Genomic DNA, 24,233 nt, shown 5'->3' with positions numbered 1-24,233 from the left:
TAAACCCCCACCGCTAGAAAAAATGGGCAAAGGCTGTAATGACACATTACCAATGAAATAAATATGCAGTATGAGGCTTCAGAGGTACTTAAATATTAGCTATCAACTTTTTTATCTTATCTATCCAAACAATACTGATGGGAAATAACTCAAAATATTACCAGCAGTTATTTCTTTACACGTCATTTATCGGGCTTTTAGTTCTATCCTCATTTACGCCTGAAACTACTGGTTTACCTCACTAAGTCCCATCTGTCTTTGAATTCTAAGCTCAGTTGTCACATTTTCATGAAGGCTTTTCCTAACCCTCTGGATTAGACTAAACCCTTAGCTCTATACTTCCATATATTACCCTGTAGTTTGTTACAGTGATCATCTCAACTCATTCAATGCAAGTCTTTCACACAAGATTGTAAGCTCAGAAAAGGCAAGTGTGATGTCTCCTTCTTCACTGCTCTATCCTGGGTCTAGCTTAGTGGCTGGCACATCCTAGGTGATTAGCAAATCAGTATAAATTGAACTGCAGAGCTGTGGGGTTTCAGAGAATTTCTTCAGACCCCTGCTTCTTGAATTTCATTGCCTGTCTGTCTCTGGTTTATTATATCTAGTTTAACCCGGCACTATTTTTCTGCCTAACTCCAAAGAATAGATAACGAGATAAGTTGTCTATTTAGCTTTTAATTTTAATTTTGTCCTTAGACACGTGTTAAATAGTTGGGAAAATGTGAAAAAAATATAGAGACGTGAAAGACCATTCTATGTATGCTGAGCAAGAAGCAAAATGTAGTAGGTACAACATGATATTGGTTTGGAAGACAGAAGTGGAGCCACACTAAAAGCCAATGGATGAATCACAATAGAAAAATAAGGGAGGAGGACGTGACCCATGGTAGTGGTAGGCATACTCAGGAGATATTTAGGAGGTAGAATAAGTAAGGCATGGTGAGTCATGTGTGTATGTGTGTATGCATGCCGAGATGCACACCAGTGCACCAGAGGCTGAGTGCCAGGGAAGAACAAGTAGGAACCCTGAATAATAATGAGATTCAGGGTTAAGCGTAACTGTTAATCCTGCATCCATAAGGAAACATAAGCTGAAAAACATTTTTGGCCAACAGGTCAAAGGTAACATAATAAATCAAAGAGGCAGTTGGGTATGTGGTCTGATGCTATGGAATACACTCTAGGCTGGACTACATCAAGAGAATCATTAGCATATAGGCAGCAGTAGTTCAGAACAGGGCAATGGATAACATTTCCCAAGGAAAACATGTACAGAGAGGAGAGAAGGAGCTTTGAAGCTAGACCTTTAGACTCAGTAACATTTAAGCTAAGGGTGAAAGAGCTAGAGGCTGACAGGGCTCTGCAGAAGCACAAGGCAGAGATGTAGGAAGACAATCAGAGGAGAGAAGGGTCAGAGAAGTCAAGAAGGAGGGTCAAGTGCCAATAAGGGCTGAAGTTAAATGAGGTCTGGAAAGTGTTCACTAGATTTAGAAACAAGGAGGTTGAATGACATTTACAAGATTTGCTATTTGGTTGTTGGTTGGTTTCTCAGTGCACTGCTCAAATGGAAACCCAGGTAATGCAGGGTCGAGTAACGATGAACAAGTGGGAGAGAGTAAGTATAAATCAATGTTATAAAAGTCTGTAAAGGTAAGTGGTAAACTGCAGGTTTGCTTTGTTTTGTGTTGTTTAAATTGGTAAATCAAGGGTTTCTTTTGTTTTGTGTTATTTAAAAGTTTAAACGTTTCTTACAGACAAATAATCTAAATTTACTTAGGGAGGACAAATGATGAAACATTTTTGAATATCCATTATTATCCATGAAATTCCGATCTTGATGATTGGTGATAATATCACATCTCATTTTTCCAAAAATTTAAAATTACTTATATTTTTAAACAGATAAGCTTCAGAGGGAGTTTTTTCCTAATTCTCCAGTAACTCTCTTTTTAGTTCTAATTCTGTCAGGGATTTAGTTTCTCAGGTTACTGCTATAGCTCTTCAGTAAGTAATGGTGAGTTATGAAATAGCTGTTTTTGGAAACAATGACTCCATTAGATGGACTATCCTGTTAATCAGACTTCAGGAAACCTCAAGAAATTATTTCTGACATACAGGAGGACTATGCATGAATATGTGCTAAGTTGCTGCTGCTGCTGCTAAGTCGCATCAGTCGTGTCCAACTCTGTGCGACTCCATAGATGGCAGCCCACCAGGCTCCCCTGTCCCTGGGATTCTCCAGGCAAGAACACTGGAGTGGGTTGCCATTTCCTTCTCCAATGCATGAAAGTGAAAAGGGAAAGTGAAGTCACTCAGTCATGTCCGACTCTTAACGAACCCATGGACTGCAGCCTACCAGGCTCCTCCATCCATGGGATTTTCCAGGCAAGAGTACTGGAGTGTAAGTTGTTGCAGTCGTGTCCAACTCTGTGTGACACTATGGACTGTAGCCTGCCAGGTTCCTCTGCCCATGGGATTCTGCAGGCAAGAATACTGGAGTGGATTGCCATGCCCTCCTCCCTCCTGACACAGGGATCGAACCCATGTCTCTTACATCTCCTGCATTGACAGACTAGCACCACCTGGGAAGCCCACAGCAGAACTATAGTTCAGGGGAATTTCTTGGGAATCAGTCACCTAAAACCTTACACATTGCTCCTTGCCTTTATTAGTTGCCTTTTTTTTCAGTAGACTCAAAGCCTAATAAAAACCCTCTTAAATTTTCCCAAGCAATTGTAGTCCATTATTATCCTAATGAACTCCAATTTGTAAGCTATCTAATATATAACATTTATATGGTGGTAGACAGCAATCTAATGGCAAACATTGACCTTTTAGTGTAATAACTATATCTCTTCAAGATTATCTGTAACTAAAGTTTTATAGCTTCTTTCTATTCCCAAACACCTCAATGCCTTCTTTACTAGTACAGCTCTTTGTTGCTATTTCCACTTGAATAGTCTGTTCATTTTGGTATATAAGCACTAATTTAAAAGAAGGCAAATAAACATAATGAAAGGAAATTAGAAGGAAATTTTAGGAAGTAGAATTGATTTCACTGGTTGTTATATTTTCTGGAGTATTAAACTTAAGTAGAGTCGAAAGAATCATTATAGTTTTATTTCCATTTTATTTGCCTGCCTGGATAAGAACATTTCAATTTTCAAGATTTATCCTTAACTCTTTACTGTCAAATATTTAGCTTCTTAGAAAAATAAATGAGCTTCTGAAATAATTAGGTATTGACACAAAGGATCTAATTCAACATGATGAACTAGAAATGAAGCTCTCAGAAAACTGCAGCCAATCTTTGGCTGTTAAGGGAACATTTCCCACTCAAGACTATCTGCTAAATAACTAAGATTCCTATAGCCAGAAAAAGAATATATAAATTCTAACAGTACATTTTTTTTTAATAAAGTCAGAGAAAAAAGGCTGAATCACTGGCTCAGGATATGACTGAATTCTTCTGGGACAAAGGACAGTGGTTAATATCCTAAGCTCTCACACAGATCCTTGGGTTCAAATCCCAGCTTCTCCATTTAGAAACTGACCACTTACCCTCTCTATAATCTGGTTTTCTAAACTCTAGAATGACACAAATAGTACCTGTTGGGCTGTTCTAAGGACTCAGTGAGATAATATATATAAAGACGTTTACAACTGTGGCCCACAATTTTAACTTGGCAGATACGTCTGCGTTTTGACCATGATTCATAGAATAAAACACTTTTCCCATATGTGACCAGTTAAAACATTTCAACAATAATCTCACCTCCACTGCTACTGCTAAGTCACTTCAGTCGTGTCCAACTCAGTGCGACCCCCCCATAGATGGCAGACCACCAGGCTTCCCTGTCCCTGGGATTCTCCAGGCAAGAACACTGGAGTGGGTTGCCATTTCCTTCTCCAATGCATGAAAGTGAAAAGTGAACTAAGTTAATGTAAAAAGAACAGTGACAGATAATGCTTAATTTCTTGATTTACTCTGGACATTTAAGTCAACATAATAGCATGCTTTCTAAAGAAAACAATGGATGGTATTTCTAGGCACACAGATTGCATATTTTGTGAACTTTATTCTAATTCAGATAAAGTAGAGGTCTAGTTATTTGATTGTGGTGCTAGAGAAGACTCTTGAGAGTCCCTTGGACTGCAAGAAGATCAAACCAGTCAATTCTAAAGGAAATCAACCCTGAAGATTCATTGGAAGGACTGTTGCTGAAGCTTCAATACTTTGGCCACTTGTTGAGAAGAGCTGACTCATGATGAGGGGAAGGACTGAAGGCAAAAAGAGAAGGCGGCAGCAGAGGATGAGATGGTTAGACAGGATCACCAACTCAGTGGACATGAATTTGAGCAAACTCTGGGAGATGGGAGACAGTGGAGGACAGAGGAGCCTGGTGTGCTGCAGTCCACGTGGTTGCTAAGAGTCAGACATGACATAGTAATTGAACAACAAACTTATTGATTATGAAAAGAATGTGAGACTGTGTGAGTGTTCAGCTTGTTTAAATACTTGATAAGAGAAATAAAATGTATAAAACTACAAAATTATATATTTAAAACATCACAGTGATGTTTCTAAGAAGAAATCCTATTTTCAAACATTACTTGCTTCTAAGTATTACCTTATATAATTGTATTTCCTAGTCATGAAATGTTTACTTCTTTGTGCTTGTGGTATCCTGGCACTGATTTAAGAAGACATTTTGGTCATTACTATCTCTTGCTGTTTGCCTACAGTGAACTCTCACATAATTAGGGCTGAATACACTGCACTTTTAAAATTAAACCAAGCCTCTGGGAAAGAATCATGGAAATAGATGGTTAAAGGACACCCAGGCAATTAACAAGCATGATAAAGTTAAAAATTGAAGATAGGAAAGTAGGTTAAGAGCTTCTCTCTCTCTTTCCAACATGATTTGTTAATACAGAAGGATAGCCATTAGCTTTATTTTTACATAGGAAAGAGATACAGAGGCAGTCCACAGTCAATAAATAAACCCCTTTGCTACATTCCAAATGAATTTTTCTCTCTTTTAAGCACACAGTTCTGAAATAATTCTTGACTTGCCTGACTTTTAAGACAAACCTGAAAATATGTTATGCTTTTTGGAATACAACAGTGTAACAATGAACTAATAAAGATTTAATTGTTACAAATTTGAGAGGATTTTACCCCACCAGGGTAATTCCTTTTATAGGAAAAAAAAAAAAAAGCAAAACTATTGATTATTTGTAATGGCTTACCAAAAAGAAATCTGAGAAATAAACAGTGAAAAAATTCTAAAATTTAGCTGATGATTAAATATTATGGAATTAAGGCATCATGATTTTCTCCACTGGTATACTATTTTATACAATTTTTCTACTGGCATTCTTTCCTTCCATTAAAATTACATCCTTATGTATACACTGTCTTTTTACCAGACAAAAATCTTCTCAAAGGCTATGACTTAGCGTCATTCTTTTTTGCCTCTAGAATACTTAATAGTCCTTGAAAACATACTCAGCTTTCAATAAATCTTTACTGTGTGAGCTCATGTGTTTTAGAAAAACCACTATAATTTATATATTTGTACCTATATAATATTAACAGGATAACAAAAGAAAGTAAAAGGAAATTTAATATTTATCACACATGGGCTATGTGTCAGGCATTTTTCACATATTATTATCATAACATTCATAAGGGTATAGATATTATTTTCTTGAATTTTACAGAGTAGTTGCAAAGAGGTTGAATATCTCCTCAAATCAAGTTAAAAGGTTCTGACTTTTCTGAGATTATGTCTGGGTCATTTTCCTACCATAAAGTTGGATCCCATTGCTTTGCCTTAGCATTATTAGGGTTTTGTTGCAAATACAAAACAGGTCTGTGAGTAAAACAGAGAGATAAACAGTAACAGTCAACTTCTTTTCATTATATCCTGACCTTTCTTTTTGAAAATTAAGACCTCTTACCTTTTTTCCTTTCATTCTTTATTATAAAACAAAACAGATATAGAAAACTGGAGAAAACAGTGACTTATCATAAGCCAAACCTTGAAATCACCACCCAGGACATGAAATAAAACTTTTCGACCCACCCAAGAAGCTCATCCATCCATGTTCAGGGTCCCAATCACAGGCCCCTCCCACCCTCCAAAATAACAGCTCTGCTTCCTTTCACTTGTTGCTTCCTTCTATAATTTCATCACAATTGTACATGCCTAGACTGTATACTTTGCTCTGCCCAAGCCTCCATTTTCAGAATGTCTCTTAATTTAGAAATTCCCCTCCATCCCGTTCTTAATACAGACGTGTCAGTTGTCTAACACTGGATTTTGCTGATTACATGCTCCAGGTGAAAGTTCAGCACCTTCCCCCACCCTTTGTATTTGATACCTACTGATAAAACATCTAGATGTATTCACTGACTGGGAATGTAAAACCATGAATTTCTAAATGTATCATTAGCTTTTCATTTATTAGCATTAATGATTTTATAAGAACAATCTTTTCCTCCTCTACTAATTTGGTTATACATTGGTTCAGATAACTGAGGAAAAGCAGGGTCAGTGTTTGATTCTTTCCTTTTATTCAACTTAGGTTTCAAGGTAATGAATTGGGTCCCTTGGAGAAGGCAATGGCACCCCACTCCAGTACTCTTGCCTGGAAAATCCCATGGATGGAGGAGCCTGGTGGGCTGCAGTCCATGGGGTCGCTAGGAGTCGGACACGACTGAGCGACTTCACTTTCCCTTTTCACTTTCATGCATTGGAGAAGGAAATGGCAACCCACTCCAGTGTTCTTGCCTGGAGAATCCCAGGGATGGGGGAGCCTGGTGGGCTGCCGTCTATGGGGTCGCACAGAGTCGGACACGACTGAAGCAACTTAGCAGCAGCAGAGTTTCAGTAGGTAATGATTTCTTACATTATTATGAACTTAAATTTAAACATCTAATAAGCTTGAATTCATTGAAATTCTTATGCTTTCTGAAGCCCATTTGGCTTCTACAAGCTGACTCTTAAATACTTTTTTATATTATCCTGGTTCTCTCTGACAATTTCTCTACTATCTGAGGCTTTCAGTTGTTCCAGGCCCTTAACCTACATTTCCTGCCCCAAACCTGGGACATCATTTCTCCTCTTCAAATAACTGCAGACTTCCTGCTACTGGATTTTGCAAATCTCATCTGAGTTTCAGCTACTCTTCCAGCAAATACTTGGGGGTTATATGGAAGGGTCATCTGCTCTCAGGTCTAACAGATGACCTTGCTTCCCATTACTTCCTTTCTTTGACCTACATGGAGGTTTATAAAACACAAGTCTTGCGGCTGTCACACAGGTCAGTCCCAATTACTTATCTTTTAGGTTCATGGGGGCAGTTTTGCTGTGAAAGTTGTCAGAGGTTTTTTTTCATTTCACTCTCGATGTGCAAAAACCAAACTATCAGTGTCTTCTAAGATTCAGGTTCCCTCTCCTTCTCAAAATTATGTCAACTTCAATTTTCTTGTATCAGGATCTATGATCTCCTTTCCATTAACTATACAAGAACCAATTTACTAGTGCTTTATCAGGAATTTTTGCTTGAATTTGTGTTTTGTGTTTGTCAAACACACAAAAAAAGTATCTATTTACCACAGAGTTAAAATTCAAAATTAATCCTCTTTGAAAACATTGACTCAACCTTTATTAGGTATAGCTATAGATAGTACTCGGAGAAGGCAATGGCACCCCACTCCAGTACTCTTCCCTGGAAAATCCCATGGATTGAGGAGCCTGGTAGGCTGCAGTCCATGGGGTCGCTAAGAGTCAGGCACGACTGAACGACTTCACTTTCACTTTTCACTTTCACGCATTGGAGAAGGAAATGGCAACCCACTCCACTGTTCTTGCTTGGAGAATCCCAGGGACGGGGGAGCCTGGTGGGCTGCCATCTACGGGATCACACAGAGTCGGACACGACTGAAGTGACTTAGCATAGATAGTACTAATTTTCTATGTCTATACAACTGGGCTTGAAATGAAATGCTTACTACTGTTATACCAAGCAGTACAATTTGGCAAAAGCAAAAAAAAAAAAAAAAAAAAGATATATACAGGAAAGTAAATGTGCCATTCTTCCTTAATGTCACTGCCCAGAGAAATGTATTTTCAAATCTATTTCGATGAAGATAACATTGATTCCAAAGGCAATGACATTTAAATAGTTTTATAAGTCTGTGAAACAAGAGCTATCCCCAAGATCCACAATATATATTCCCAAAATTCTTTTAAACAACATAAAAATAAGCATCACAGCAAACAGAATTAATACAAGTATGTATTATATTAAGTGACATAAAATCTTATTTCTAAATATATGTTTCTGTATATCAGATTAAGATATCCATGCTAAATTAAAATAGTCAGTGTTTTTGTAGCAAATATAGGGGAAAATACCATTTGGTTGTTGGAAATTATGTACAAAAACTAAAACTAAGCATAGTGTTCCTAGAATTTCTTCATTCATTCATATTTATTAAGCATGTACTTTGTGTCACACACACATGTATCCTCAGAATAAAATGGTTAAAGCAATAAAAAACCCTCATCCTAAGTCAGGCTTAAATTATAGATAAGGGTTGATAATAAAATGAAGTAAACAAAACATTTAGCATAAATAAATTATGTGAAGTACTATGAAGAAAAGGCAAGGCAGAGATACGGAGGAAAACTGATAACAAGGGGTATAAAATAGGGTTGAAATTTTACTCAGGTTATATTTGTTTATAATTCTATTATTATGAAAAATATTTATAGGAATCATTCTTATATACATGTATTTACATGTATCATATTTTTTTTTTATAAAATAACACACTGGCCTATAAATTTTCAAAAACTTTTTATATAGTGTCAAACTGACATTTAGAAAAGTTGCAACAATTTACACGGTCTTTGGAGCCATATGCTAGAAAGCTCTCCCCCAAAGCAACATTAGTAAATAATTTGCTAATATTTTTTAGGAACTCTGATTTAAATTATTTTACCTTTAATAAAGTTTAACCTATTTGGATTTAATTTTGCTATAAACTGGTAACAATGGATTTTACTCAATTATTTTTGTCAATTAATAGTATTTATTGTAAAACTCATTTTTTATATATAGTTTGTATTTTTGGTTTTCATAGGCATTGATTTTTCTATTAACTATCCTCAGAGTTGTTAATATATAGGAATGTTACTGATATTTTTAAATATATTTGTCTTATAATAAATTCTCAGTGAATTTTGCAGATAATTCTATCATTTATCAGTTGGTTCTTTAAGCTCTTTAAGGCAGATAAACATATCTGCAAAAAAATAATTTAGCCTCTTCTCACCCTAAATATAATTCTGTGCCTGATTATACTGACTGACCCAACAACAGAATGATCTTTGCTCAATCCCTGTGGACAAGGTGTGTGCGTGCTAAGGCACTCAGTCATGTCCAACACTTTGCGACCCCATGGACTGTGGCCCTCCAGACCCCTCTGTCTCTGGGATGCTCCAGGCAAGAATGCTGGAGTGGGTTGCCATGCCCTCCTCCAGGATCTTCCCGACCCAGGAGTCAAACACTGTCTCTTATGTCTCCTGCATTGGCAGACGGGTTCTTCAACAATAGCGCCACATCTAGCCTCAAAACTAACTTGGCTGATGGAATTCTGTCCCTCTCAAGGCAAATTTTTCTAACTGTAGCTCTAACGATTAAATGTCCAAGCAAAACTCTATCTCCCTGTGTCTTCCATGCATTGTTTCTAGTATCATACATCTGTGTTAAAATATTAAATACTTCAAGAAGCCTTAACTTGGGGTCCAAAAATAAATGTGCCTGAAGGGAATCAAAAACTTCTTAAAATTACAGTCAAAAATTTTGAGAATATATGTACTTTTCTAGGCAGAGAATCCACAGATTTCATTTGATTCATAAAGTATTCTCTGAGCCTGAACTCTAAGCGTCACTAACATAAATGGTTAGTCAAGGAACAATTAATATAAACAGTAATGAAGTTCATAGGATTTGGGGGTTATTTATATTATTCAATATGTGTACAACCATAACTAGGTAATTGCTATTTTATATCTCTGCTATTTTATATATTTTAAAAATGCATCTAAAACCTGGACAATATGTTTCTAATCTTCATCCTAATTTACTTACATGATTTTCCAAGACAAATACCAAATTTTATGCTCAGAACAAAAAACCTTAAAAAAAAAAAAAAAAAAAAACTATTTAAACAATTAATGAGTCTTCTACAGAAAAAAGGAATACTCATTCTCCCAATAAGTATATTCATATAACCCTTGATAGTCGTTTTCTCAATCTCTGCTCATGTCTCTCAAACAATCAAGATTGCACAATTTTTAATAAAATATACTCTTTTAAAAAAACAAGAAGGCTAACACATTCTGCAAGGGCAATAAGTGACATCTGCTGAAAAATGATGTAAAAAAGATTTTTTTCTTAAACTATATTTCTAAATAACCATTTTCCACAGGCTATTAAATTGGACAATAAATAATAAAGTGACAGGGATTAAGAGGTGCAAACTTCCAGTTACAAAATAAATCATGAGGATATAATATACAGCATGGGAAATATAACTAATAATATTGCAATACATTTGTATAGTGACAGATGATAACTAGACTAATCATAATGATCATTTTATAATGAATAAATATATTGACTCATTATATGGTACACCTGCAACTAATATAATATTGTATATCAATTATACTCCAAAGGAAAAAAAATGACAATTAAAAGAAAAATGAAAGAATTTAGCAAGTTATGAATCATATTATTTGGCTCATAGATAACATTTAACTGATTTGAAATAAGACCCCAGATGGTTTATGCCATTTCCTGATGAAAATAAAGAATAATGGGAAGGAGTATACAACTCAATGCCATTAGAATTTTCCCCAAAAGCCATTTCTAAGTGTTAAACACTGTAGCATTCTGTAGTAACTTAGAAGATAATACTATTATATCTAAAAAATTTTGCGGATAGAAGCTGTATTAGAAGTTCTTCAATGCTCATTCTCTCATGAGTGAACTTATTTCACAGAGCACACACAAAAACTGCCACCGCACATCGGGGTTTCTGCTGCCCAGTCTTCCCTGAAGATAAAAGAAAGCAGAACAGCACATCCTTTACACGACCCTCCCTTCACAGACACATCCACTGGAGGAATTTTGAAGACTGACAAGCATGTACTTAGTATTCTCCTTTCTCAAATAGTTCACACTTCTTAATTCCATTTCAATTTTACTTTCCTAATAGCTAACACACAGCATTAAGAAGCAGAGGATACTACGACTAAGCACTACATATCTGTGCTTAGTCACTCAGTCGTTCCAACTCTTTGCAACCCCATGGACTGTAGCCCGCCAGGCTCCTCTGTCCATGGGGATTCTCCAGGCAAGAATACTGCAGTCTCCTCCAGGAGGATCTTCCCAACCCAGGGAATGAACCCAGGTCCCCCGCATTGCAGGCAGATTCTTTCCTTTCTGAGCCACTACATCTAGACACTATACAGTCATAACACAAAAATATGTATCTTCCCAACAACCCAATACTTTTTTCCTCATTTTTATAACTAAGGAAACTGAGGCCCAGATACTGAGGTGGTGGAATTCGGATTCTAACCCAAACAGGCTGGCTCCAGAATCTGTGTTCTTAACAAAACTATGTCACCTCAAAACATATCCATAATCTTTTTTTAACAATTAAAATAGTATTAAAGGATTATAAGAGGATTATAAACTCCCTTCCTTTCACTCTACACACCCACTTCCTTAATTTAAACATCCTAATTATTTCTTCTGACATTAAATTCAAAAAGACATTAAATTTCAAAAAGAAACTGATACATCAACTTTAAACCCTGCTCATTCTCAATCATTCAGCTTTCTTAGAACATCCAACCTTCACCTACCTTTCTCTTTCCTTCCAGAATAACAGGACCATAATCTTTGTGTAAATCATCCTTATTTACTTTACAATGGCCAGGTAACTGTTATTTATTGCTGATCCAAGTAATGTAATTTTTTTTTCTTTTAAATACATGGCTATCCACTGCAGTATTCTTGCCTGGAGAATCCATGGACAGAGGAGCCTGGTGGGCTACAGCCCACGGGATCACAAAGAGTCGGACACGACTGAGCAGCTAACACTTTCTTCCTGGAGTTGATAAAGGTCTTTTGTTTATTTGCTTGTATTAAGTGACTGCTAAGTCCCTTCAGTCGTGTCCTACTCTATGAACTGTAGCCCACCTGGCTCCTCTGTCCATGGAATTCTCCAGGCAAGAATACTGGAGTGGGTTGTCATGCCCTCCTCCAGGGGATCTTCTGGATACAGGGATCAAACCCGTGTCTCTCATGTCTCCTGCATTGGCAGAGGGGTTCATATTCAACATACCCCATAAGTATTCCTATGAAACTCATAGATACCTTGTTCCAAAGGATCTGCCTAGTAACATTGCTTTTCAAATGCTGATTACCGTTTTTCTCTCCCTTGAAAGCCTTTGTCCAGGGGCCTCTGCTTTCTGGCCCCTGTTTACTGGTTTCCTTCAAGACCACCCAGTTACTCAGAACTCCTGGGACTTTCTTTCAACGTTCTTCTCTGTCAGATTCCATATCCCATCTTTTGTTTTCATACTATTTTGATGTGATTCTTTGTTTTACTGGAACACATCATTCAGTAACTTTGTAAGAAAGAATACATGGGTGATTAACATTAGAGTTCTTGAATTCTGATTGGTTTTATTAAATCTTCCTATTATGCCAAAGCCTTTGACTGTGTGGATCACAATAAACTGGAAAATTCTGAAAGAGATGGGAATACCAGACCACCTGACCTGCCTCTTGAGAAACCTATATGCAGGTCAGGAAGCAACAGTTAGAACTGGATATGGAACAACAGACTGGTTCCAAATAGGAAAAGAAGTACATCAAGGCTATATATTGTCACCCTGCTTATTTAACTTATACGCAGAGTATATCATGAGAAACGCTGGGCTGGAAGAAGCACAAGCTGGAATCAAGATTGCCGGGAGAAATATCAATAACCTCAGATATGCAGATGACACCACCCTTATGGCAGAAAGTGAAAAGGAACTAAAAAGCCTATTTACTTTTTGAAAGTGAAAGAGGAGAGTGAAAAAGTTGGCTTAAAGCTCAACATTCAGAAAACGAAGATCATGGCATCTGGTCCCATCACTTCATGGGAAATAGATGCGGAAACAGTGGAAACAGTATCAGACTTTATTTTTGGGGGCTCCAAAATCACTGCAGATGGTGACTGCAGCCATGAAATTAAAAGATGCTTACTCCTTGGAAGAAAAGTTATGACCAGCCTAGATGGCATATTGAAAAGCAGAGACATTACTTTGCCAACAAAGGTCTGTCTAGTCAAGGCTATGGTTTTTCCAGTAGTCATGTATGGATGTGAGAGTTGGACTGTGAAGAAAGCTGAGTGCCGAAGAATTGATGCTTTTGAACTGTGGTGTTGGAGAAGACTCTTGAGAGTCCCTTGAACTGCAAGGAGATCCAACCAGTCCATTCTAAGGGAGATCAGTCCTGGGATTTCTTTGGAAGGACTGATGCTGAGGCTGAAACTCCAGTTCTTTGGCTACCTGATGCGAAGAGTTGACTCATTGGAAAAGACTCTGATGCTGGGAGGGATTGGGGGCAGGAGGAGAAGGGGATGACAGAGGATGAGATGGCTGGATGGCATCACCGACTTGATGGATGTGAGTTTGAGTGAACTCCGGGAGTTGGTGATGGACAGTGAGGCCAGGCATGCTGTGATTCATGGGGTCGCAAAGAGTCGGACATGACTGAGAGCCTGAACTGAACTGATTATGAAGGGTTTACAATTTTTTAGAGGTCACTTTCTCTCACAATTTTGTAGACTTTATCACACTGTCAGTTAGCTTACAGTATTTTCTCACTTCTTGAGAAATACTATAAGTTTGTAACTTTCTCTTTGGAAAGTTTTAGGGTTTCGTTTGTTGTTCTTGCTTTTTTGCTTTTTTTCTCTGATTCAGAGGAATTCTAAGGTGTGTGATGACCCTTGGTGGGGTCTTTTCCTTTCATGGTGCTGAGCACTCTGTGAGTTTCTCAGAAATGCTATTTCACATCCTGCCACCTGGAAAATTTTATTTAAAATGTCTCTGTTAATTCCATATGTCCATTTTCACTCTATGTTCTCATCCTGCAACTCCTTTTATAAAGTTTGATCTTATATATTAGCCTTTATTTTTGCTTATATTTTCTATTCTTTTTCTTTTGGCCCTAATTATGAGGGGTTTGCTAGACTTTATGTGCCAACTTATTACATTCTGGCTATTCTCTTCATAGCATATTGTTCTTACTGTACAGATAAAATACCTTGCTAAAGGTATGATTTTTAGAGTATTTTAAAGTAATGTTGAGTTTCCCCTTATCCCAAATGCTTCTCTGTTCTTGGGACTTTCTTTTGCTGTTTGACTTAGTTTTTCTATTTTATGATGAAGATGTTTCTTAAAAGTCTCATAATCTTTTTCTTTTAGATATTAGATGATTTAGTACCAAAATATACATACAGTCTTGTATACAAATTTAAGGCTTTCTGCAAGGTCATTAGGTAATAAATAAGAAATTTTACTGGAAGACCTTGAAGTATCTTCCATAAAGGTAATTTTCCTGTTTACTGGCTGGGGAGAATTAACCAAGCACAACAAAGCCTTCTATATTAGGATTAAGAGTTCTGCATTCACTAAGGAGACCCTTAATTAATCCTCCTGGTTTCAGACTGGTTTTCCTGGAAATTATTTCTTAACGGGTCATTTCATGTCCTGAACACTTCTGGGGTTCAGTGGTGAAAGATTGGGTAAGTGTTAACGAAGTAACTTCATTAGCTTTCTTTCTTTTTCCCAAAATGTTTCCAGATCCCTTGTTCTCTGCTTTCTCCTTTTTCTTCTAGTTGTCTGTGTTTCTTTGTGTGTTTTTTTTTTTTTTTTCATATTATTTTGGGATGGTTTCAAGAAGGAGGGAGAATAAATGATTAGGTTTAACATAATGTTTTCCTGCAGATACGGAGAATTATTTATACTGGCAGCCTTGTTTCTTTGAGGTAAAAGAGCTGGAATGACAGAATCAAGATTCCAAACCGGGACTTCCCTGGTGATCCAGTGGTTAAGAGTCTACATTTTCACTTCAGCATGGGTTCTACCCTTGTTCAGGGAACTAAGAATCCACATGTCACACAGTCAAACAAACAAACAAACAAACAAAAAAATACAACATATTTGCTGAAAAATAAAGGTTATTAAAAAAAAAAAAAAAAAAGATTCCAGACAGCTAAACTCCTGGCCCAGTTCTCATCATCCATCCATGTCACCAGGCTCATGGTGCTTAACCTCCTTTCACTTTCATTTAGTCCTCTCTAAAGTGGGCAGGAAAATGCAACAGCTGGGACATGTACTTACAGGTGATAACAGGGAAAGGATGCCAAGTATTGCTGTAGGAAAAGAAAGAGATTTCTTTAACTGAATTTATTAATGTAAAGAATAAATGAGGCACACCCTGGTTGAACTGTGCATTCATTCAATATTTTTTTTTAAATAAACTGGGCCAGAAATTTCACTTCTAAGACAAACAGAAATGCATCTCTGCACACACACACACACACACACACATACACACAAACTGTGCAATAGCATTCAGACCAGCAGTAATTACAACGACCAAAAACTGAGGTATCCATCAACTGATGAATCAGTAAAATTTAGTGTACGTGTGTGTGTTGTGTCCAGCTCTTTGCAATCCCATGCACTGTAGCCTACCAGGCTCCTCTGTCCATGGGGATTCTCCATGCAAGTATACTAGAGTGAGTAGCCATTTCCTTCTCCAGGAGACCTCTTGCACTCAGGTAGATTCTTTACCATCTGAGCCACCAGGGAAATCCAAAATTTGGTATATCCATACCAGAATAAATAAAGAACTGAAATATGCTATAGCACGGATAAAACATGAAAACATTATGCTAACAAAAATTCTATATTATATGATTCCATTGATATGAGATTTCCAAAATAAGAAAAAAAAAAATCTATAGAGGCAGAAGGTAGATTAGTGGTTAGATAGAGCTGTGTTGGGGGAGGAAGGGAAGGAAAGAAGAGAATTGAGTGCTAATGGATACAGCATTCCTTCTTAGAGTGATAAAAATTTTCTAGAATTGATTGTGGTAATGGCTGCACAATTCTGTGAACATATTAGAAACATTCAATCATTCCCTTTAAATGAGTAAACTGTATGGTAGATAAATAATATCTTAAAAACTTGTTAAAAACTGAAGTATCTGAGAAAGCTTAGCAGGAAAAATGTCTACTACATGCATTCTTATGGCATGAGGAATATAAAATGAAATAATACTGATGAAGTGAGGGAGCTTAAATTCTAGTAGCAAAACATACATGAAGTATAAATTCTGATGAAACAAAAAGCCCAGATAGAAAAACAAAGTGGAGGGGGGAGGTGTTGAATGTGATCACAGTGATTAAACTGAAATCCACATGAGAAGAGAAACTGTTATAATGCAGAATGACTTAAAGTGAAAAGAGAATTTCAGGCAATGGGGTTAAATGTCACATCAAAATCTATGGCAGGAGAGAACTCAGCTGGTTCTGGGAGCTGAAAACTTACCCAGGTGGCTGAGGACAGTGAGGGAGCGAATGGTGTGTGACGAGGTTGCCCAGATAAATTGAAATTATGCAATCTTGTAGCTCATTTGTCAAATATATTCAAGAGTAATGGGAAGCCCTCAAAGGATTTTAAGTAGTGATAACTTCATTAGACATAAGATAACATGGCATAAGATCATTCTTGCCACTCCAAGTACTCTGTGATGAACAGAATGGAGGACAAATTCTGACTTTCTGTCCTAAAACTGCCTGTGAATATCTAAACAAGAACATCAACAGTGCTGTATCCATGTCACTTAAAATTTTAAGAAGAGTCTTAGTTGGTAGCAGTATTACTTGATAAGATCAGTATGTACAGAATATAATGAAGACTACTGGACAAAGCTGTTCACTGCAGCACTGCTGATAATAGTGAAATACTTAATGAAACCTGAACATACAAAATTTGTAAACAGTTGCTAACTCTGTGTGTGTGTGATTAGCCTTACTTCTTTAATTAATTTTTATCGGAGTATAGTTGCTTTACAATATTGTGGTAGTTTCTGCTGTACAGCAAAATGAATCAGTCATATTTACACATAAATCCACTCTATTTTAGATTTAATTAGCCTTACTTCTTTAGAGCTATAACATCTTGAAAATAAAAACAGGTCTATGTAAATAAGATTGTTAAATTGTAAATCTGAGGCATGCATAATTTTGATACTTTGCTTTAACCGAGTGGTCGTTATTAAATGAAACATAATATTACCAGGAACTTATCAAATAAACTTGAAAAGGGTCATGAAATCAATTTTTATCACTCATACTTGGGTGAGGTATGTCTGATAAATGAGCATGTATTAGATGTGCTTATATACAAATGTCCCTTGAACAGTTTCTCTCTTGCTTGCTTATGTGGGCACGCGCACGTACACACATACAGAATTAACACAGCCAAGAGGTTTATTTTGCAAAAACATAGACAACTCCAAGTGAACCAAGGAGCATCACCATTTTCCCCTGATTTTTCTCTTCTGGGAAAATAATGCTAATTTGTACATCAAGATACCTTCACACACACACACAAATTAATTTTTGAAGTACTTAGTGTAAGTATAGTTTTTTATTCTAGTGCATGCATACTTTTTCTTCATCACCACTAACTCTCCTCCTAAAATATATTGTGTCAGCCTAATTCATAGCTTGCTACTTCTATACTCAAAATGATGAAATGAAAATTTGTCACAGACCCTGAACTTGTTCAATACTCTTTCTGCAGTGCTGATGGTCTACCATCATTTTGCATTATACCTATAAGAAACTCTATTTGAAAGTCTTCATCCTAAGTCCAATTTTTGTCTCCAAGTAAGGAAGTAAATGGGCTCAGCAGGTAAAGAATCCATCTGCAATGCAGGAGCTGCAGGAGACACAGGTTTAATTCCTGGGTTGGGAAGATCCCCTGGCAACACACTCCAGTATTCTTGCCTGGGAAAAAATCCCATCTGCAAAGGAGCCTGGCAGGCTACAGTCCATGGAGTTGCAAAGAGTCAGAGAGGACTGAGGGACTAAGCACGAGTGAGCACAAGTGAATAATCTGTTAAACATAAGAATTACACTTGAGATGGCAAAAAAGATCACATCCAAGTCACAGATTTATCTTGCTTGCCTCATACTCACTTGGGGACACAGGTTCATTGAGTGAAATAATGCAAAATTACAAATACTATTTAAATTGTTTCCTGGTGTTGGTGTTGTTTTGGTTTGTGGTTTTTGATCAAGCAGATATAGTTTAAATTCTGTTCAATGAGCCTATCATAACAATGGTAAGTAATATATGGTTCCAGTGCATTTGAAATTCTTTCCTTATTATTCAAGATGCAAGTTCATCAATACAAGCCCACATAATAAAATGTGAATTGGTAAAAGTGCTTCTGCCTGACTCTCAATTTACATAATAAACCCTCAAAGTAGGTTTAAAGGCAAAGTTGCTCAGGAAAAAATGGAAAATATCTTGTAATATTTTAATAGTATAATCACTATATCTGCTAAGTCACTTCAGTAGTGTCGGACTCTGTGCGACCCCATAGACAGCAGGGATTCTCCAGGCAAGAACACTGGAGTGGGTTGCCATTTCCTTCTCCAATGCATGAAAGTGAAAAGTGAAAGTGAAATCGCTCAGTCGTGTCCGACCCTCAGCGACCCCATGGACTGCAGCCCACCAGGCTCCTCCATCCATGGGATTTTCCAGGCAAGAGTACTGGAGTGGGGTGCCACTGCCTTCTCCGATCACTATATCTATTAAATGCAATTAAATAGTGAACTATTTATCAAAATTTAAAGTTTTATAACTTACATGTATACTAAGAAAACGTAACTGAATAAATTCATACCTCCACATTTTTTCAAATAGTTTCACTATAATTGGGCTGACCAGTTGCTAGAGCCACTATGAAGAACTTAATTGAATGTATAAGATATAAAAAGGTTCACCTAACAGAGGAAAAAAATAAATTCCTATGGTTAATTTTGGCTGTGTTGATACAGAAAGTAAATAAAAGGAACATTGCTGAGGAAAATGCAGTGCATTCTGCACAAAGATAACATAACAGTAGGCTAATTAGTCCTTAAACCCCAGAAGGTTGAATTGTTTTCCTGGGAGAAGCTCCTAGAAACAAGCAGTCTCTCTCGGACTAACTGTTATACAGAGGAAGCCTCCCTTCTCTAATGAACACATCAGTGACCTCTGACATCAGCACAGTTGTGGATGTAGCCTGAAGCAGAGAGGCAAGGCCAGATATGGCAGTATCTTCAGGAAGTGACTCTGGTCTCTAGAGTCCTTGTGTACTTACCACACAATAAGCTTTTCACAGTCATTCACACTAATTGATGAAACACAGTGGAAGAAATAATGAGTCAAGATATAAAATCTCCTCCCTTACCAGAGGCAAGATGTTTCCTGGCAGTATATATGGAATGGGAGCGTTATTTTTTTAAAAAGGCACTTATGTAAGCATGATCCAACAAAATACTGTCAGAATTCTTGAACTGACAAATAATCTGTTGATAAATTCTTCTAAGGCAAATTACTCAAGTAATAGCGACCATCCACGAGTCCCCTAGCTATTCTTTCAATGCATTTGAATGATTATATCATAAATGGACTGGCTATGAAATTACAATGCTTGCCCAGGACCACTTTTTTATTAAGTGAATGAAAAGTAAAGTTTTAGCTAATAAATATACAATCACTGTTAGTAACCTCAAAATCATGTTTAACCTTCAAATTATTTGTTTGTATGCGCTATTCACACGAAACTCAAGAAGACGGAAACCAAGTCCTCACTACACAAAAATCAGGGTGATTTTATTTTTTAACCATGTTTTCCCTAATTTGGGTGAAGTTAGGGTGATTCTATACCATGGTATAAACAAAAACATACTTTTTTTTTTTAACTGAATTCTCTAGCTCCCACCCAGTTATTTCCAACAGTATTGATGGTATTTGAGTCCTCTTTAGTCCCTGAAGATTTCTAACATCATCCTCCCCTGAGAAGAAAGGGAAATACAGTGCCTCTGCCCTACTTACACCGGAGGCAGAGAAAACTACTCGCCAGACACAGCAACAGCACTCCTGGGCCCAGGCGGGTGAGAGCGCCTGTAGGAGCTGGGTCTCTGGACTCTCAATGGGAGCACAGACCCGCAGCCTGAGGGAAGAAGGGAGCCAGCCCTGGAAATCAATCATCCTGGGAAGGGACTAGATCACCAGCTGCAGTGTCAAAGTCCTGACAGGTCCTGGAGTGCGGGCTCATGCTACACTCAGCAGTGCAGGACCAAAGAACTGACTGACGAAACTTCCCTGGATCTGTGAAGGCTTAGAATGGTGAAGCGGGTTAAAAGAAAAACCAAAAAAAAACTGAGTATCTTTAATTTCTGGTATCTCTCCCATTCTCCATGGAAAGATATTCATAAGTCTCACTTTCTCAGTCACTAAATTACTATTGAATTTAACTTTGGCATTGTAGGAAAATAGCAAAGCACTTCCCCTAAAGTGTCTTCATCAGGAAAAGGTCTGAGGTGAACAGCTCATGACTATAACATTTCTGTATTTTGCTGATTATTCCCACAGTGCTTTTCCTTAAGAAAAAGAAAAATGCTAACTGAATTATGCTTTTTATTTTTGTTTTTTTCATTACATTATCCTGACATATTACAGATTTTTAAGAAACTTTATCATTGGAGGTGAAATGATATAAAGACATCAATAAAATAATTATGACTTAAAATATGCAAGCAAGTATTTACATTTCTTCCTTAGTTTGTTGTTTTATTGATAAGACCAGCATATATAGTAATTGTGAGTTTTAAAATCAATTTTTTTTAGATTCCTTCCAGTTAAAAATCTAAATTATAATATTTACCTCTACCATTTTCTTTTTCCAGTTATGCAAGGGAAAATCAAATGTTCCAAACTGTTCCACAGCAGTTTGTTTAGAGTATTAACTCACTTTTTAATCATCTCTCATTTCTTTCAAATGCATGATAAAGTCAAACTATCATCTGATTTCCATTTCTTCCTCCTGTTTAGTAACAAATTTAATTGGTTTGTTTTAAAGAGATACCCTGTCTCATATGACTTACTTAGGAAAATGTGGAGAATCTTTAATTTCATGAATTTCATTCATTCAAAAGATTCTGGCACACTATACCAATTCCTGAAAGGTGGCCCTATGTTTTTTATCTAATAAATGATGAAAGTTTTATTATATGCCACCATTTTGAAAAAGTGTAGTCTATTTTCACACTGCTTGAGAAATAAAAGTATCATAATTAACCATTTAATTGAGTGCAAAATTAAACAAACAGAACATAGCATTTTATTTGCAAGTAGATATTGAACTACATATATTTCTGGAAAGACCATGCTTAGTTTTGTTATTAAGACTAAAGGCAGTTTCTGTAACATTCTTTCATGAAGAAATAACAATATGGGTTGAAATATATTTCCACTTAAGACTGAAGTAGAAACAGTATTCTACATCAGATTTCAACTTAAAATTCTAAAGAATATGACAATGTTATATACCTTAGAATAAGGTCATTCATAGTTTGCTTCTATAAGTATTAGCCTACTGGAGGACATGTGTTTGATTATTTAGTAGATTATTTTAATATGAACATTTTTTCAATCAAACTCTTAATTTTCCATACACTATAAATGTTGTTATGTTTTATAAGCCCTCCTTTGGAATTTGTTATGTGTTTTTCCATATAAGAACCTTAACATTCTACACTTCCTAAAGTACATTCATCCTATGCATAAATAACATGGTTACTTATTTCTGAGACTATATGTATTTTTACGTATATCTCAGAGAAGGTGAAGACGGTTTTTCCACGGCTTTGTGCAGCAGAAGTATGGGTTTTCCACCAAATGTTATTCAGAACTCTGGACAGCTCCCATCAAGGCGTGGAGTTGAAGGCAACTGTCCCTTAGTTTCTACAAGCAACTCAAAGTAATGCTGCTTTTTATTGCTGTATTTGTTTGCTGTTTAACAGCCGCCTATAAAAATTGCTTAGTTTGCACCACATTCTTTTTCTTCTTTTTCTTTTCCGAACGATTTCAGCAGTAAATGGATACATATATACATATCTACATACATAAATGCCACTCTTGGCTTTTGCTTACTGGGTTTTGTTGTTTAATTAAAAGCTCAGCTTTCCTCAGGCGCTAATATAACGTGACCGCAGGGTGTTCGTACACTAATAAGAGGATCTACTTCACGACCTTCATTTGATAATCTCTAAACACGCTTATAACCCAATGAAAACTTGGGCGACAAATAAGATCAGGAAATGTCTTAACGTTAATTCACCGAAGCAGAGTTTCCCTGACAGCTGACAGCTCTCCTGCCCTTGTTCCCCGAGTTGGGAAATGGGAAAGAGATTTTTGAAATAGACTAGTAGCCAAGGTCAAGAAAGGGTGCCCCTCTGTTTCAGGAAGGGGGCTCTGAAAACGCCCCCTGTCTCCTTTTCGGGAACTCGAGGCTTCCTGTCAGGCTCCTGCCCCACCAGGCAGCGCAGCTCCACTGAAATCTCAAGTCAGGGGCAATCCAAGCGCAAATTACCCTTCCTCCGCCTGCCAGCCACTATCCTGAAGAAAGGCACTGAGGATCCCCAGTGCCTATAAGCGGATGAGAAACAGATTAACACCCCCTATGGGCGAGAGAGGCTGGACCGGCCAGGACCCGTGAGTCACTGTCTCGGGTCGCCTCATCCTCTCCCCAAACTCAGGAGCGCCTTTTGCCCCTTTGGGAGGGACCCACTTCTTGGGGGAACAGCGCGAGGGAAGGTGGCACCCCCAACGACTTTCTGGCCACTTTCTTACACTCTCATCTCTCCGAAGTGAAAGTTTCCCTGCACAACTTAGCATCCTCGCATCCGGGGGTCACCACGGCCTTCTTCCCCGATCTGGCCCCAAAGTTCCCGAGGCAAAGGAGGAGAACCTTCCCCGGGGTTCCCCGGGCAACAGGAACTCATCAGTCAACCCCCTCCTGGGTGGAAACTAGTTGTAGAAGAGTCGAGCCTGCCGCCCGGGAAGAAGCCACGGCGGCTCCTCCCGCGGCCGGCCGGGCGCCCCCTCCCCGCCAGTCCCGGGGCGACCTCTCCCAGGAGCCGGGAGCGCGAAGGAGGGCGCGCCCGGAAGGGAGGGTGGGGCGGCGAGCGCGAGTCCTCACCTGAAATCACTGTAAGGGTGGATAATCCAGAAGCCTGCAGTTTTAACCCTTTCCTGCTCCTTCTCCACCGCCTTCTGGCTCCCGAACATGCGGAGGGAGAATTTGTTGACCCCGGGCTGCAGCATGGAGGTGAACTGCCGCTGCATGAAGCCGTACTGCCGCCGGGGCCCCTCGGCGTCCTCGAAGCCCCCGGCCGATTCCTCGCCGCCGCCGCCGCCGCCGTCCACCTTGAAGCACACGGAGTTGCCGTGCTCCTTCGCGCTGGTCCCGCTGCCCCCCGGCGGGGTGCCAAGGCGCTTCTCGGCCGCGGCCGGCCCCGCGCCCGTCGCGGGCGCCTTGGTGGGGAAGACGCTGTTGCCATCGTCCCGGCTGTTGGACGAGGAGTTGGGCTTGCCGCCTCCTTCCATGCCCGGGGGACGGGGCCGGCGACGGCGCGGGCTCCAGACTCGCCGGCCGCCCGGCGCCGGGGACACGAGGCGAAGGGGGCAGGGGCCCGATCCGGCGGCCGCCGAGCCCGGCTGCCCGTCGCGGCGGCGGCGGCGGCGGCGGCGGCTTCTGCTTCCCGCCCGCGCCGCTGCTTGCTGCGCGCCTCGCTCCCGCCGCCGCCGCTGCCCTCAGTGGCTGCGCTCCGGGCTCCGGCGCGGCTGGTGCTCAGGCTGAGGCTGCCCGAGCGAGGCGAGGCTCGGCTCAGCCCTCGCGCGCCAGCGCCTCCGCTCGGCTGCCCTCTGCTGGCCGGAGAAGGACTCTACCCGCCCGCACGCGACACGCTGTCGCTCCACTCTCGTTCCACTTCTGCTCAGCGTGACAT

The 24,233-nt window shown here is 38.7% G+C and overlaps 1 protein-coding gene across 1 annotated transcript in view; it reads right to left on the bottom strand.

Moving 5' to 3' along the window:
- Positions 1 to 23,968, bottom strand: part of HCN1 (hyperpolarization activated cyclic nucleotide gated potassium channel 1) — a 435,721-nt gene extending 411,753 nt beyond the window's left edge. The window contains exon 1 of the mRNA XM_006067715.4: positions 23,426 to 23,968. Coding sequence (XP_006067777.1) covers positions 23,426 to 23,832 — 407 coding nt within the window. The 5' untranslated portion in view covers positions 23,833 to 23,968. The remainder of the gene's footprint in view (positions 1 to 23,425) is intronic.
- Between the last annotated feature and the right edge of the window lie 265 nt (positions 23,969 to 24,233).

This window comes from Bubalus bubalis, chromosome 19 (assembly GCF_019923935.1).
Source record: "Bubalus bubalis isolate 160015118507 breed Murrah chromosome 19, NDDB_SH_1, whole genome shotgun sequence".
Lineage (NCBI taxonomy): Eukaryota > Metazoa > Chordata > Mammalia > Artiodactyla > Bovidae > Bubalus > Bubalus bubalis.
The sequence above is the reverse complement of the archived record's forward strand: the minus strand, read 5'-3'. Positions and strand labels throughout refer to the sequence as shown.